This window comes from Bipolaris victoriae, assembly GCF_000527765.1.
Source record: "Bipolaris victoriae FI3 unplaced genomic scaffold scaffold_4, whole genome shotgun sequence".
Lineage (NCBI taxonomy): Eukaryota > Fungi > Ascomycota > Dothideomycetes > Pleosporales > Pleosporaceae > Bipolaris > Bipolaris victoriae.
Genome location: NW_014575388.1, coordinates 85,687 through 100,798, shown reverse-complemented (window position 1 = coordinate 100,798; position 15,112 = coordinate 85,687). Strand labels below are relative to the sequence as shown.

Below are 15,112 nucleotides of genomic sequence, written 5' to 3'. Positions count from 1 at the left end.
TTGGCTAATGTAATTCCCGTAGAATCCTAAATTTCGGAGCAGAGAATCAAAACGTAAAAGGGATTTCCTTGACGCAATGAATCGCGATGCTGTGGCTGGAGGCGGCTGAAGGTCTTGCGGGACTCTCGGAAGGACAAGATGTGCTGATGTACAGCGTTGTATGGAGCTAACACGATTTCTATCATAGTATCTTATTATGAGATTATTTTAGGAAGGCGTTACTTACAGATGGCCAATGGTTTCGATTTCCAGTAGCTTTTCCTTGGAACGCTTTTGTATTTCCTCTTTGAATCGTAAAGTTGCGTATTCTTCTTCCTCTTCATATATAAGGGGTATATGTACTCTAAATATCCCCAGCAAGCAGTATATTATGTCCTCCTTCAATGTCGTCTTACGCTTGGATGACCAATTCATTCGCTCTTCGATGTTGAACTCAGTGAATGGTTGCCCTCTTATCGCCGATAAAGGAATCCTAGTAATCTCATGGATCTCTCGCTCAAGTGATATCTTCGTGCCTAGTTGTTTGCCGTTCCTTAAGAAGAACTTAACTGTAGCCGGCGCAAGAAGCTCTTGTAGCGTACAGCCACGTGTAAACCATCTGCTCTGTTGAAAAGCATATTCCTATGTTATTGGGAAAGTCCCTGCGCTAGTGACCTCGCCTGGTACACTAACATCTCATAGGTATACATAGCACTTTCTTGCACGTTTGTACCAGCGGAACATAGAATTAACAGCACTACTAAGCTCATCATTTGTAGCTTTGTTAATGCAACAGGTGTCCACCCAGGAATATTCAAGGCCATCCTTCGCTGCCTGTTCTACGCAGAAGCGAATTTTGACGTAGCCAGCCTTGTTCGCAGCCGTCCCAGCTACCAGCTCATTATACGTAACCTCGCCGTCTGACCATGTATGCGAGAGTATGGCGTATGGAGGAGGGTCATTGGAATCTCAGGAGACCAGCTCAAAGCTGCCGTCAGTTTTTCGTCGTAGGAGGCGCATTTTGGTGTGTGCATGTCTGCGTCGGCGAAACAGCGTATAGAGATATCGCGATGCTGAGACGTGTGGACCACGTTTTCAGCACAGAGGTACGAAATGTTCGCGGTATTGGTCGCGCTCATTCACGTATGAATTCGCGTCGATTTTGCATGCTCTAAAGAAGCGGTTCAAGTAGGTTGCAAAGGCATTAGGCCAAGGCTGTTAAGTCGAGTGCTTGGCACAGAAGGGCTCGCAAGAGGCGAAGCTAACTTACATCATTTTGATCCCGCTAGCGGGAGGATGGCCAACCCGCTCCTGCCACACCCTTGCAGCGAACAGGTAGCATGTGCTAGAAGGTAGAGATTGCGTCACGAAAAACAGCGGAATAGCGATTCTAGTCGTGGTTGTGATTGATTTGATTTGATTTGATTTGATTAAGTCCTACACGCTTGCAGCCGCGAAAAGCAGCTATGCCTGGATGGCAGGTTCGGCAGAGAGCCGACGCGGTGCGGACGTTGTTCCACGCCGCCGCACTTCATCCCTCAAATGAGACCATCTCTCTTTAGAGGCCTGCCGATACTCTCTCATCACTATCTACACGTGGCTGCCAACCTCATCTAGATAATGATTCTACTAACTGAACACTGTACTTCCAGACTCGTAGAGGTATGGTTGCCTCGTGTTCTGCGTCTGCAATACCTTCAGTCTCCCTCCAACACTCGGCTGTCGTCTGCGCGTCTGCGATCCCCATTTTGCCCAAGGATCTGCGTCTGCTCTATGTGCTGGATGGCTTTGGTGGTTAGCTGTGGCGTGCTCAAGATAGTCTGTATATTGTCTCGTCCGGACAGGTTGGCGAAGATACGGTTCTGGAGATGTCTGCGCTTGCTGCAGTGGAGAAGGATATGTGCGACGGTCTGTCGTCTCGCTCCGCAGTCGCAGCACGGGCTGATGACGTCTGGCACTCTTTGGGCGAAGAGAAAATTGTTGAGTTCAATCTTCTCTGTCCGTAGCTGCACCAGCAGCGCGCTCTCCCGCTTAGTGAGCCCTCGTGGAGCCGAAGTACTTTCTTGATGGGCGTTGTTCATGAAGAAGCTGACAAAGTTTTAGATTAAATATGTACGTCTTGTGCCATCTCTATTATATTATGCAGAAGATGCCATTATAAAGGAGTACGCTAGAATTCTATGAAAACTAAAACATAAATCGCTGAAGCTCAACATCTGTCCAACGACCCACCTTCTCCGCCAACCACATGTCCTTTGCTTGTTCAGTCGCTTTACCTGCAACACCAACAGGCTCGTAGTACTCGCCGCTCTTCACCTCCGATGACACTGACGCCCACAGCTGATTCCATGCGCCTTTCTCCACCGTCATCATAAGCGGCTTACCGACCTTCAACAGCACGCGAACAGGCAGCGACGCACCATCGGCGCCTGCTTGCAAGCCCGTGTTCACGACACCCGGGTGTATAGACGCCCACTTGATGTCCCGGTGCATTTGCGCCATGTGGCGCGTCCAGAGAATGCTGGCAGTTTTACTCTGGCCATAGCGCTCCATGCCGCCCATCTGCTCCGCAGGCGTCTTGAGGGATTCAAAGACGACGCCTGCCTTAGGAGCACCTGAATGAGCGCCAGAAGATACAACGACCACGCGGACGTCGGCAAAAGGTTCACTGGCTGCGGTACTTTTCAGAATTGGAAGGAGCAGCTTTGCGAATAGAGCGTGGCCGAGATGGTTTGTACCGAATTGGACTTCGTAGCCGTCTTTTGTGACAGCAGGTGGGCATGCCATTATCCCAGCGTTGAGCATCAGGATGTCGAGACGTCGCGCCTCAGATAAGAATCGACGTGCTGCTTGTTGGACAGAGTCTAGGGAGTTGAGGTCTAGTTGAAGGGGCTTGATGACGGGCAGAATGCTTCCGCCCACTTGGGCGTGGATTTCTCGGATCGCTTCATTTGCTTTGTCGGGGTTTCGGGACGCCATCCATATTTCGGCAGGACCGTGGCGTGCATATTCGAGGATGGCTTGTTTGCCTAGACCGTTGTTGCCTCCGGTCACGATGATCACTTTGCCTTGGAGGTGAGGAATTTCCGTTGCGGGTGAAAATGATCTAGAACACATTGTGGTCGAGTTGTGGAATATGCGGGTCGTAACTTGGGTATGATTAAGAGGCAGATTAGACTTTAGGGGAGAAGATATAGAGCAACGAAGAAGATAGAAGTCGATATTATACTCTCAACGAGCATACAGCTTTCTATTTTAACAGCTCGGCTGACTGTATTTTATATACGTTCCACAACCTTTGGCCCTTGATAGACTGTGGTGTCTGTTACTATAATCGGCAGTTGAACATGGTTGGTCCTCGGACATTACTTAACTCCACTAGTAAGATTACACTTTCGTTGGCTCAGCCCTTATAGCGAACCACAATGTTATCCCAAACCGGACAAGCGCAATCCCATCAGGAGCTGCGCCTGTGCTAGTGTAGAGGGCCTGAAATCACACTTACTTCGTGGACTTCGAAGACAAATCACGGACCGCATGCGAATGGGGCCAATCTTACAGTGTATCAGCGCTGACCGAAAACGCACAATTTTTATCTCCTTTTAGCAGCGGGTAACAAAGTGCAGACCGCTGACCGGACTTCATGAGCCTTATTGCGAAACTATTGAGGAACCACTTAAAGGACCCCGTGTTTGGGTTACAAAGTGGTATGAAATATAACCACACTTAACTATTTTTTTTTGGAAAAAAATACTCGTCTAGAACGCGAGTAAACTCCCACACGTGGGCGCGTTCTTAGCGCATCCACCACCGAAAAAGGCAAAAAAAGGAAAGCTCTCCAGCGGGGAATTGAACCCCGGTCTCCCGCGAGTTGTCACATGACAAGCGGAAATACTGACCACTATACTACTGAAGACGGCCACATGTAATTGGTGGAGTCAATGTGAGTCCTGATCGATGGAAATGTAGTAATTTTTGTAAATTATAACCTACATGCCGCAATACGCGCCCAATGATGTCTTTCGTACCCCGCTCAGTGCTCAGTCGCTCTCATTGTATCACTTTTCCGATCAACCAGTAGTAATAACTCCAGAAAAAGTCATGCGATTTGTCTATGCGTGTTGGCTGTACAGGTTTGATGATCGTTGACGTAGCCACCTGTTGTAAACCAATCATTCTGCCTCTCGTGTACTAGAACGAAGGAGCTCCTTGTTTCGTTCTCATCATTTTACATCAACCTCACAGTCGCGACAAGTACGTCTATTTCAATTTTCAGCATGTATTGAAGTACTCTAACTTCGATTATTTAACGTGAATCCCTGCGTAGCGAGACGCACGGTGTGGCGAGACAAATGAGGGGTACTTTGACTTCCAGTAACCGGCAAGCTTATGCGCACGACAGATATCGGTATAAGTCTAGTTATAAGAATAAAGGGAAGGCGCCGGCGGAATGCGATGGAAGGTGAGGTGCGAGTAGAGTGAGCAGCGATGGGATATGAGATGAATAGAGGTGAGTATGAGGGGAAGAGGAGAGGAATAAAAACAGCCAGTGAACAAGGCTGACAGCTGGCGGGGGGGGTGGAGTGGCGTACCCATACGAGATGCATGATCAGGTGTGGTTGAGACCCTCGTCCCTCCTGTTGGAGTCGGCATGCTAGGCGTCAGCGGGAGTTCGCGGCCAGGGAAAGTCCAGGAGATGGTACAGAATAACATTCACGGCGTCCAGGCGTGTTTGCAATCGCGTTCGAAATCTGTATGCCGCGAGGAGAAGCTATTCGGTCCGCTGGTGTAATGGAGTTGTTGGGCTCGCGGAGCGAAGAGAGAGATGACCTAAGGTCTGCCGGACAAGCCCACTCAGGCTCATAGTCAAGCTCTGATTGTCGTATAGAGTAAATGAAAGATACTGGCTAGCGATGGAGCATTGAATAGCAGCTCAGCTGTACAGTCATCATAGGACAGGCCTTGACCCCAGTGAGATGGTGGGCGTGCTGTATACAGTCGTCAGCGATTGCGGCTTCACTCTTACACGCAGATGCACAACGATTTTGAGCAGCCCCACCTAGAGGATCTTGTACTCTCAGATTCTCAGCTCACCGTAGAACTGAATTCTACATCGGATAACCCGGTTATTAACGTCGAAGAAAAGGACGTACATTGTGGCGCCAACTTTCAAGCCGCGTCGGTGACTGCAGCCACCGAAAAAGTTCGCCTCTCGCTGCAATCGATTGGAAAGATGCTTTTCAGTCAGGTTAGCGAAATGATCAACCATGATCTTAGCAACGGTCTTCCTCCCAATCTTGCTGCCGACGATCCAAGCGTGTCCTTTTGTCTTAAAGGTCTCGATGCCAACACTGCTGCTTACACATCCGAACTCGGGTTTCTTGCTAATCCAGTAAGCAACCACGTCCAATCTGCCGAGATGCACAATCAGTCTATCAATTCTTTGGGTTTGCTTTCTGCACGACAGACATTTGCCGCTATCGAATGTCTCTCTATGATCGTTGCCAACGCTCTCTACACAGCTTGCCAGGTACGTATACATCTTACAAACCATATTTTGGAGCGTATGCTAACTCTTGCCTCTACCTCTGCAGGGCGTGGATATTCGGACACTACATCGTACCTTCCTCGACAAACTCAGAAAGCCAGCTGAGGAACTGCTTGCTTCGTCCCTCCAAATTGAAGATGCAAAGCTTATTTCCAGGTTCTGGACTCGTTTCGAAGAGACCTGGTACAAAGGGGCCCCGCTTGATGCCGACGAACGGGCTGATAAAGTCTCTGATGTCCTTTCGGCAGTTATCATCACCAGCTCCGAGGCTAGCAGTGACATCAGCGTAACTCAGTTATCAAAGACACGAAAAACTCTCAGAGACTTAGTTCTCAACACCTATTTCCAGCATCGTGAGGCCTTCTTCAAGAAGCCAAGCACCCCGGAATACCTTGGCAACGGCACCAAGGTTCTCTACCGCTTCATCCGCGAGAAATTACAGGTCCCACTCCACCGAGGATTGATCGAACACCCAGTTGCTGGCGCAAAAGACAACAACATGATTGATGGAAGGCCCAAGAAGACTATTGGCTTCTGGGTTTCTATTATCTACGAGGCTGTTCGCAATGGAGAGGTGTACAGCAACATTTTAGAATTCCTTCAAGATGAAGACAGCAGCAACCGTGTACGCAGAAATGGTAACGGTGAGTACACGAACGGCAACGGTGTACATCCCAATAGCAATGGCGTACATATCAATGGAAATGTTATTAACGGCAATGGCAACGGGATTAACACATAAAGAATGAAAACTAGACTTTGGTTACAATAGCCTTACGACCCAAACTTTTCTTATGACTATCTTAGTAGATAGAGTTAGAAAAGATTGTTTTAGGATAATTTTTATTTTCCTTCTAGTCAATATAAATGTTTGATAATTGGTAAGCTCCTCTACGAATCGATGCTTCTCTAGCTTTCACTTGATAGTATAGAGAAATGAAGTCTCTTAACTTACATTTGCGGTACTGGTCTCCCATGCTGACCCCAACGCGATGATCATCAACCTGACATTCGCAGCTATCGCTGTGGCATCTGCAGATCGATGAGAAGATATTGCTTATGATATCAAGGCAGGAAATATTGTGGGTGCGTACCTGATGCCGAGATATATGGCCAGATCATTGGCTCGCCGTTCGGCGCTACCGTTGCCTATGGGTTGTACAAGCTTTATGTAATCCAGTCTCCAATACCAGGCCGTCTCTTCCAAATACCTTCCACAAATATTGTACTGAGTACCTCCAAATTACTTCGGGAGCAAGCTCTACTAAAAGATGGTTTGCCCTTGAATATAGAAGCAGCCGTACTCTCAACGTTAGCTGCAACTTTGAAGATGTATTACAAAACCCAGAGATCTCAGAATCTCATTTCTTGTGGCATGTCATCTGTAATAGGTATAACTGTTGAGATCCTAGCCTGGACCTCGTCCATTGGAATATTTCTAGTAATCTAACCTCTGCCCTCTTCTAAAATCATACGCGCACTTGAGGGGCTGTTTTACAGCATATGCAAACATTTTAGGATAAATAATAGGATGTGATGACGTTGTGATACTTCCTAGTGGACTCTTCATAGGCGAATCTATTGCCAATCTTATCAATATCGGCCTCGGTGCTTTCAAAATGCCAAAGATCGAGTCTCATCGGGAGGGAGTGCATGATTCTCTTTCAGGAAGAAAAACCCCTCATTTGGCCTAGCACGGCAGGTGTCGCAGCATCTGCAATAGTATCGACGGATATTAGGCGCTAATATTACGGGTCTTCCCAATAAAGTCAAACTTTTAGGCGACGTGGTATATGCAGTGTCAAATGCATTGTGACCTTGCATAACATGGGAGGGTTCCTTGTAGGATTTCTCCAAAAGCACAGGCGATCATTACTTTGTAGGAGACAAGACCATACAAGCATATGTAAGCATTTCTTATCATGTATGCGACATTGCATATGCAAGATACGCAGTGACCAGTAGGAAACGTCTATGGATACGAACCAACTCCTTCCTCGGTCTGGCATAGGTAAACCACTGCGGACCGAAACACTAACTTGTCGCTAGCGCGTTGGTGGTTTTCAAACTACTATCGCTTTTGGAAGGCCAAGATTCCTCTCTTACATTGCGGCGTAGTTGAGCATCCAAAAGCTACCTGGTAGCGACAGCGCGAACAAATCTTTCGAGGTTTTGCGTGAAATATGCAAAGATGTGTGGACATATTTCAGTCCTCAGGGAGCATGCATCGAATATAAATGGAGCCTATTAGCCCATCTCTTGGTGTACCCATCAAGTGCTTATTATCTGCAGATCCTCATTCGTCTACTACATTATCACGTGAGCGTCACTCGCCACCTCTAGGCAGCATGCTCTTCCCCAACCTAGCTGCTTTTGCAACTCTTCTCGCAATCACTCTTGCCACCCCTACCCCTCTTGACGACGGGAACACCGATAACGGGACATCTCACGCGCTTGCTAAATACGAAGTCAGTTGCCGCAGCGGAGGAAATACCTTACCTCGCTGCTACGAATCAGGCTCGGCTGGCTGTCGCTGCTCTAGCATTGGTGTCTACAACTGCCAGGATGACGAGTGTAAAACATACTGCGGATGCAGCAGGTATGTGCTACTGAACCTCCAGACTCCCACTGTTGCTACACGTTAGAGCTATTCATTATCTTGCCTGTTCGACTACTTTAAACATGACACTAACGGTAATAATAGAGTCTATTACCCCCAATGTCCCCACTGCCCTTAAGTCAGAACTATCAAATGTCGGCTTCACTCCGCATGAGGACTTCGATATCTCTATTATCTGGCACAACTTAGACTCTCGGAGCGACTTTCTTACGTTTCGCAAGGAGTCGCAGGGACCAATTGAGCGCATTCTAATCGATTTCGCAAGAGTACTAGAGAGTGGGATGTTTACAGTGTATAGTGTAAATGCGAGTAAGCATTTATTCTGTGTGACAGTAGCTTGTGAAAAGAACAAAGATGAGGGAGTTATGGACTTGGTGTTGAGTGTGCTGTAATAGCTATCCACGTTCGTTCTAGGTTCGTCTAGTCAGTAGTGTTGCTTTGAAATCCAAATCTATGTTGGCAGTCACTATCAAATAGGTCATGCTCCTTTGACTGCCACGCTACTTTTTAAGTTCGTTTACACGCTATATCCATTCATCATCACACACTGTGGTGCCATGTCGTAAGCCAGGCATACGTTAGGGCTAGTAGCTCAGTGAGGGCTCCAGATCCTTCACACTAGACAAACCTTTGGCTACTAGCATCCCGACTTACGCTAATAGCTTAAAGACGCATACGCAACTTAGAAATAGATTTTATATAATTAAAAAGGTAGCCAAGTCTCTTAATACTAGCTAACTAGTTGCTCTACCTCTTTTTCGTTTATCACACAGTCTAGCGGCTGGCAGAACGCATTACGATCTAACGTGTTATAATACTAGAGCAAGCGATACTTAGAACGATAAGCTAAGTATCTCCTTAGATATACATACTAAGTGCAAACAAGAGGAATAGATAGGACTGTACACTCGCTAGTTCTAATAATTGCAGATCGTTAGTTAAATAATCTATCTTTACTATAACGTGTTTCACCACCGAGCGCCGCAGTCTCCTCACCAAAACGACGTTGCAACACTGTCTACGTAACACTACCATAGTTTGCTTGATTAACTAGAATAGAGCATTCTTGTTTAGACCTATTGCTAACTTCTGAATCCTCTAATTCTACTTGGTAGGTGCGAGAATCGTGTCTAGTTTGGCTGCAACGTCCGCAGCGCCGTTCACTGCGCACCCTTTTCACAGGCGTTGCAACGTCGTTATGGCTTCCACCCTCTGCCTCAGCGACCTAATCAGCTATTTAACCAACTGTTTAGAACCCCTCTGGCTGTACGTAGCGCCGCTTGCGAGTTTTTCGCTTTGTTAACGCTTCAACAGCGTCTCGTAGTCGGCTTATTTCCTCGTGCATCAACACCATATTATCAGCACCTTCTCACTCCGCGCCAGCGTCTGTCTGTACATTGCCTCTGCCTCTTCGTACCTGCCTAGGCTGTTGAGCACTAGCGCCAAGTTATTCATGCTCTTCAACGTAGGTAGATGCTCATGCCCGAGCACCTTCTCCTTCCGCGCTAGTGTCTGCTGGTTTATCGCCTCCGCTTCTTCGTACTTGCCCTTAAGCTCTCTAGCTAGTCCTATTATCTCTATGCTGTCTAGCGTCTCCGCATCTTCTTCCCTAAGCACCTCCCTCCTAACCTATATTAATATTATTACTATCTCCTCTGCCTCCCCTACTCTCCCTTATCGCCACGCATACTATACTATATTATATAGTAATAGCGCCCACTCCTTTTATAACTCTTTACTCTTAGGCTGCTATGCTAGTACTATCTGTACGTGTAGAAATAGCGCCTTATACTTCTCCTAGTTCTTATATTCTCCCTTTAGCAGCTCTGCGCACAGGTTTGAGATAAACTACTCTCTCTACTTCTCTAGCTGCCTTTTGTTCTTAAGCTACGTACGCATCACTAGCTGTACTAGGCTGTGTGTCTTAAACATGTCTGCATCTCTAGTTACCGTAATAAACGAGTAGTCTTGTAGAGCTAGTATATCGTCCTTAAACTCGTCGTTGATTTGAACAGCTAATATATGTTTATCCACGGTGCTGCTCTGGCGGCGGAGTAGAGCTTCCTGGATCTCCTGTCGGCCAAAGAAGCTCATTAGCGACAGTAGGCCTGCTGCTAACTTTCTTATCTTCTGTATGTGGTCGAACGAGATCTACTATATTATTAAGATAGAGTTGCTAGCTACTATATCTCGGCGGAGGTAACCTACTTTCTAGTTTAGTAGACTTATCTTTTCTTTTCTCAAGGGTTTCTGCGTTTAAATAGTTCAAATTTTGTTTTTGTCCATTTGCGATCCTCTGAAGTGGAGGAACTATTTGCTCAAGCGAAACACAACAATCTCCTTGGGGTTCTGGAGTGGAAGTCATTATTCCAGTTGTCTCGCAGCTCTCGAAGACCTCATCGCTCTGGTCGAGCGCATTGCCGTCCGGCTTGATGTCTGGGTACATAAGCATCACAGCTTCATGGCGGTCCGCCTCCGATTCCAATAATGCCTTTAGGTATCGAGAGGGCTTGCGCATACCGTCCATCGGTATTGATCTAGTAGGCGCAGTAGACCCGCCTTGGAAGAACTGTCGCCGCTCTTCTTCGAAGGCTTTCCTCTGCAGATACCTCCGCTTGTCGCGTGGAAGGTCCGAATCGTATTGGCTTGTATTCGGTGAACTTGTTTCTGCTAGCTGGGATCTAGGAGGGATAGGGGCTAGTAGGTTTCGGTGGAGCATCATCGAACTGTGTTTGTTGATAAGGTCCATCCGCTGATCTCTCCCAAAAATAATATTCTGCGAATCGATCCCGATCATGGAGGAGAGATAGGCCTGGAACACATGATCGTCAGAATGCCCCATCGCCTGCACTCTCTGAGCAGTTGTGGCAATTTCTGTAGCCATCAGCGTGCGTCTAGAGCCCGAGATATCCAGACATACTGTCAATAGCATTCCCATAACCACGGCGAAAACAGTATGCAGTTAGTTTGTCCTTGTAGCCTGCTCTCTCACCCAAGCTTCGAATCATCCAATGGAAGCCAAAGTAGCTTAGTATTCTTATCGGTGAAATCGATCCGTCTGGTTCGTAACACCGTAAATATTGGCAGATTCTCTGCATGCGCACGATAAGGAAATTCGCGAATGGAACTGCCAGGGGACGGCATCTTAGACTGGATATCGAAAAGTGTTTTGTAGCCTTTAAAGATACCATCCGCTAGTGTAAGCGCCAGGAAGTATGTGACCGGACACATCGCGCGATTTCCCTTGTCCTCGTCGAGAAATACCTTTGAGCTGAGCTCTGGTCAGCATTTACCTCAAGGAGAGCGGAAAACGTACCCCTGCTTATGGTTATGCCTGTGGCCTTTACGGTTCCGTAGATGTACATGTAGCACGAACTTTCCTTCATCTTCATCCCAAAGCAGCTTCACATCGCGATAAAGCAATCCTTTATTCGAGTCTTTCTAGTTCGATGATTCAATAAACTCCCCAGGGCGCATTTCTATCAGGGTCATCATTACAATGGAGAAGGCAAGCTGGAGACGTGCGCGAGGATGTTGAAGCTGGTATTTATTGCATGCCTATAAAAAGCGAATGAGGTCCTCGCTTACATTTATAGGTGCTAGAGGCTTATTGTACGCCTTTGTTGATAACCTTTCGGTTTGAAGAAGATCGTTCTTAATAAGTTGTGTAAACTGGCTGTTGTCGGCTCTACTGTAACTGTGGCTGGTAAATAGTCGAATGGCTCGTTTAAGACATCGAAGACGGTTTTTGATCGTTGTGTCGTTGATCTTCTCGTTAATCAACCCGACGCTTGTACGAGTATACCAGGTAAGAAATAGCGCGATGTGGTTTGCTGGTGGAGGCTCTGGAAAGGGTGCGTCTTCCTGTAGATGTATACCCAGGACCTTCTCCGAGAACCTGGCTTGTTAGTTGCGTCTTCACATCTCAGCGTCCACTTACTCTATCCATAGCTTGATTGTGTACTTGTGTTGCCTCTTACTCTCAGGAATGAGCGTTTTCTCGATGTCTTCTTCAGTAAGCTCGGTGTTCTCCACTTGCTGGGCAAGTGCTTGCAGGTCAGCTACATTGCTGTCTCTAGCCCTTCCGCGCACTATGCTGAAGATAAAACCAGCTTTAGCAAGTGAGTGTAGTAATAAATAACTATTTTTTTGAACTTAGTGAAGGTATGTTGTCTGTAGGGAGTAGTGCAACGAACGCAAAAAAGAAAGAAAGAAAGAAAGAGAAAGAGGGAAGGGAGGGGAAGATAAGGGAAGGTAAGAGGGCCTCCATTATGCGGCCGTGTATCTACTAGGGCTCTTAAAACAGCGTCAACTTCTATATAGAGCATCTTCCTCCACGTTGCTATATGCCAGAACTGGTCGCCAAAATAGGGATTTAGTATGGCTTGGCAGTCGGTAGTCCTAAAACGGGTTCACGTAAGTTGACAACCGTCACAGTATTCACTATACTACTGAAGATGATGATTTTAATAGAAATAAGAGGAAATTAAAAACTTATATTCTGGAAGTCAAAAGACACCTCACTCGGGACAGATTTCACTCAAAAGCGGTAGTGCGCCCATTTTATCTGCCAATCTGCTTTAGACCAATTACGTTTTGCCTTGCTCGCTTCGAAAGGCCGTGCCCCGGCAAAGGAGTTGGCCGTCCATCAACACGGCCCTACCTTTGTCTCTCTATGCCATCGCAACCCCACATGATGTTCTTAAGCGAGTTCTTGAAAAAGTCTGTACAAGCACCGAAATTGCCATTAGCTATAAGAATATCTATGTCCTTTTTACGGAAGTGAATTTTGCTGATTAGGGCAATAAACTACGCCGTACCCGCGGCAAAAACCTAAATTAGACGGCCCTCCAAGATGTTGAACTTGCGCTCTACAACCTCGAGCGTCTCGAGACCTTCAGGCGTCTTCTCTAAAGAAGTCAGCTTGGCGCGGGCGAGCTCGAGAAGAGAGCGGCGCGTTCACACGGGATTGCCGTTTTGGTGATCTGCTATCGGCCCCGAGCGGCACTAAACTCCGTGCGGGGTACAAAGAATGCTGTCGGACCTCTACACTTGACATCTCACGCACGAGAAAGAAGTATAGCAACAATGGCCGCTAAAACTAAACTAAAAATTATCTTGTATAATTTAGGTCCCACTAAGAACATTTGTTTTCCACCTCTCGTCTAACGGATCCGTATAATGCTCAACTACAAGAAACTCCCTTATACAACGATCTTTCTTAAGTTTCCAGACATTAAGCCTAAGCTAAAAGAGCTGTGAGTCCCCCCCTCACTTCCCATAGAGTTCTGGGCATGTGCTACTAGATAATAATAGCTAACCCTGCTAGCGGTATAGTGCCCAGCCCGTCTACCACCGGGCGGTAAACCGTCCCAGCCATCCATCACGTGCCTACTAACACGTACGTGATAGACTTCCTTTCCATCGCTAATTTCATTAAGGCTGGTCCCGAGGCTAAAGCGGGTGGGCTTTGCCTACCCCATAACAGTCGCATACAATAGTTATATATTTTAACATTTAAAATTGATAGTGTCCTACCAATGAAGCAAACTCACTATATGTTAAAGATATTTAAAAGACAAAAAACACGAGATACAAAATCAATGATAGGGAAGAGACAGGACGCATTAGTTCAAAAAACCGGCTTACTAGACCAAATGTTGATGAGAGAAACAGTTTATTAAGCCAGCAGCTTGTTTTAACTGTAAACAGAGGCTAGGGATTAAAGATCAAAGCAAATAGCAAAGAGTAATTAGCAAAGAACAAAGTTAAACAAACGAGCGATAGCAAGGAGATAGGAGCGGAAGAGGAGAGAGGAGAGAGTTAATGAAGCCTTCTGGGCTTGATCCCTTCTCGATTCACCGTGCCTTAGTGTCCTATGCTTCCCCCTACGTAGGCTAAGAATGTTTTCTAGGTGCCTGAGAAAAGCTAGTCTGATCTTAACACAGGATAGCTTCCCGGCTTATATCAGCGACTCTATTAAGCAGCATCATGATTGCATGCTCATAGCCTTGAGCTGAAACTAGGCATAGTGCGTTGACATAGAACCCATCCTGTGCGCTAACATCGGCGCCCACGTTGACGTCGGCGCCCGCGTCCAGCAGCGTCTTGACCACCTGCATGTGGCCTCGATCTAAAGCTATGTATAGTGCTATATCGTAGACTATACTCTGGGCGTTAACGTCAACGCCCGCGCCAAGTAGCGTCTTGACCACGTGATTGTGGCCTCCAGCTGAAGCTAGGTATAGTGCGTTAACGTCGGCGCCCACGTTGGCATCAACACCCGCGTTCAGCAGTATCTTAACTACCTGCTCATGGCCTTCCGCTGAAGCTGCCTGTAGCGCGTTACCATACTCTTCACCCTGCGCGTTGATATCAGCGCCTGCATCGAGTAGCATCTTGACTATCTGCTCGTGGCCACTGTATGATGCTGCCGGTAGTGCGTTGCCGTACTCTCCGCCTTGCGCGTTGATATTAGCACCTGCATCGAGTAACATCTTGACTATCTTCTCTTGGGCACTGTACGACGCTGCCTGCAGCGCGTTGCCATACTCTCCACCCTGCGCGTTAACCTCAGCGCCCGCATCGAGTAACATCTTAACTACCTGCTCGTGGCCTTTATATAAGGCTGCCTGTAGTGCGTTGCCGTACTCTCCACCCTGCGCGTTGACCTCAGCGCCCGCATCGAGTAACATCTTGACTATCTTCTCGCGGCCACTGTACGACGCTGCCTGCAGCGCGTTGCCGTACTCTCCACCCTGCGCGTTCACCTCAGCGCCTGCATCAATTAGTGTCTTAACCACCCGCTCGTGACCTTCTCTTGAAGCTGCTTGCAGTGCATTGTTATTGCCGAATGTTCCACCGTGGGCGTTGACGTCGGCGCCTGCGTTAAGTAAGGTCTTGACTAGCCGCTCGTGGCCCCTGTATGATGTTGCTCGTAATGCATTGCCAAAGTGTCCACCCTG

General features: G+C 47.3%; 8 protein-coding genes across 8 annotated transcripts; 2 read left to right on the top strand and 6 right to left on the bottom strand.

Moving 5' to 3' along the window:
• Nucleotides 1-222: 222 nt before the first annotated feature.
• COCVIDRAFT_85718 (hypothetical protein) lies at nt 223-933 on the bottom strand (the record flags this gene model as incomplete). Its single annotated transcript, XM_014706237.1, has 2 exons — nt 223-621; nt 688-933. Coding segments are annotated over 2 exons (645 nt in total), but the record flags the coding sequence as incomplete, so codon positions are not given.
• A 1,233-nt stretch (nt 934-2,166) lies between these two features.
• On the bottom strand, nt 2,167-3,096 carry COCVIDRAFT_33315 (hypothetical protein; the record flags this gene model as incomplete). The annotated part of the gene is made up of 1 exon (XM_014706236.1): nt 2,167-3,096. One exon carries the CDS (start codon nt 3,094-3,096, stop codon nt 2,167-2,169), a length of 930 nt encoding a protein of 309 aa, XP_014561722.1.
• Nucleotides 3,097-5,128: 2,032 nt separating this feature from the next.
• Nucleotides 5,129-5,509, top strand: COCVIDRAFT_59611 (hypothetical protein; the record flags this gene model as incomplete). Its single annotated transcript, XM_014706235.1, has 1 exon — nt 5,129-5,509. A coding segment is annotated over one exon (381 nt), but the record flags the coding sequence as incomplete, so codon positions are not given.
• A 2,583-nt stretch (nt 5,510-8,092) lies between these two features.
• Nucleotides 8,093-8,539, top strand: COCVIDRAFT_85874 (hypothetical protein; the record flags this gene model as incomplete). The annotated part of the gene is made up of 2 exons (XM_014706234.1): nt 8,093-8,126; nt 8,232-8,539. 2 exons carry the CDS (start codon nt 8,093-8,095, stop codon nt 8,537-8,539), a joined length of 342 nt encoding a protein of 113 aa, XP_014561720.1.
• Nucleotides 8,540-9,165: 626 nt separating this feature from the next.
• Nucleotides 9,166-9,333, bottom strand: COCVIDRAFT_86024 (hypothetical protein; the record flags this gene model as incomplete). Its single annotated transcript, XM_014706233.1, has 1 exon — nt 9,166-9,333. A coding segment is annotated over one exon (168 nt), but the record flags the coding sequence as incomplete, so codon positions are not given.
• Nucleotides 9,334-10,173: 840 nt separating this feature from the next.
• On the bottom strand, nt 10,174-12,417 carry COCVIDRAFT_33313 (hypothetical protein; the record flags this gene model as incomplete). The annotated part of the gene is made up of 8 exons (XM_014706232.1): nt 10,174-10,298; nt 10,356-11,021; nt 11,068-11,205; nt 11,252-11,418; nt 11,464-11,588; nt 11,736-12,045; nt 12,088-12,208; nt 12,303-12,417. 8 exons carry the CDS (start codon nt 12,415-12,417, stop codon nt 10,174-10,176), a joined length of 1,767 nt encoding a protein of 588 aa, XP_014561718.1.
• A 1,482-nt stretch (nt 12,418-13,899) lies between these two features.
• COCVIDRAFT_85734 (hypothetical protein) lies at nt 13,900-14,061 on the bottom strand (the record flags this gene model as incomplete). Its single annotated transcript, XM_014706231.1, has 1 exon — nt 13,900-14,061. A coding segment is annotated over one exon (162 nt), but the record flags the coding sequence as incomplete, so codon positions are not given.
• A 463-nt stretch (nt 14,062-14,524) lies between these two features.
• COCVIDRAFT_63277 (hypothetical protein) lies at nt 14,525-14,842 on the bottom strand (the record flags this gene model as incomplete). The annotated part of the gene is made up of 1 exon (XM_014706230.1): nt 14,525-14,842. A coding segment is annotated over one exon (318 nt), but the record flags the coding sequence as incomplete, so codon positions are not given.
• Nucleotides 14,843-15,112: the final 270 nt, after the last annotated feature.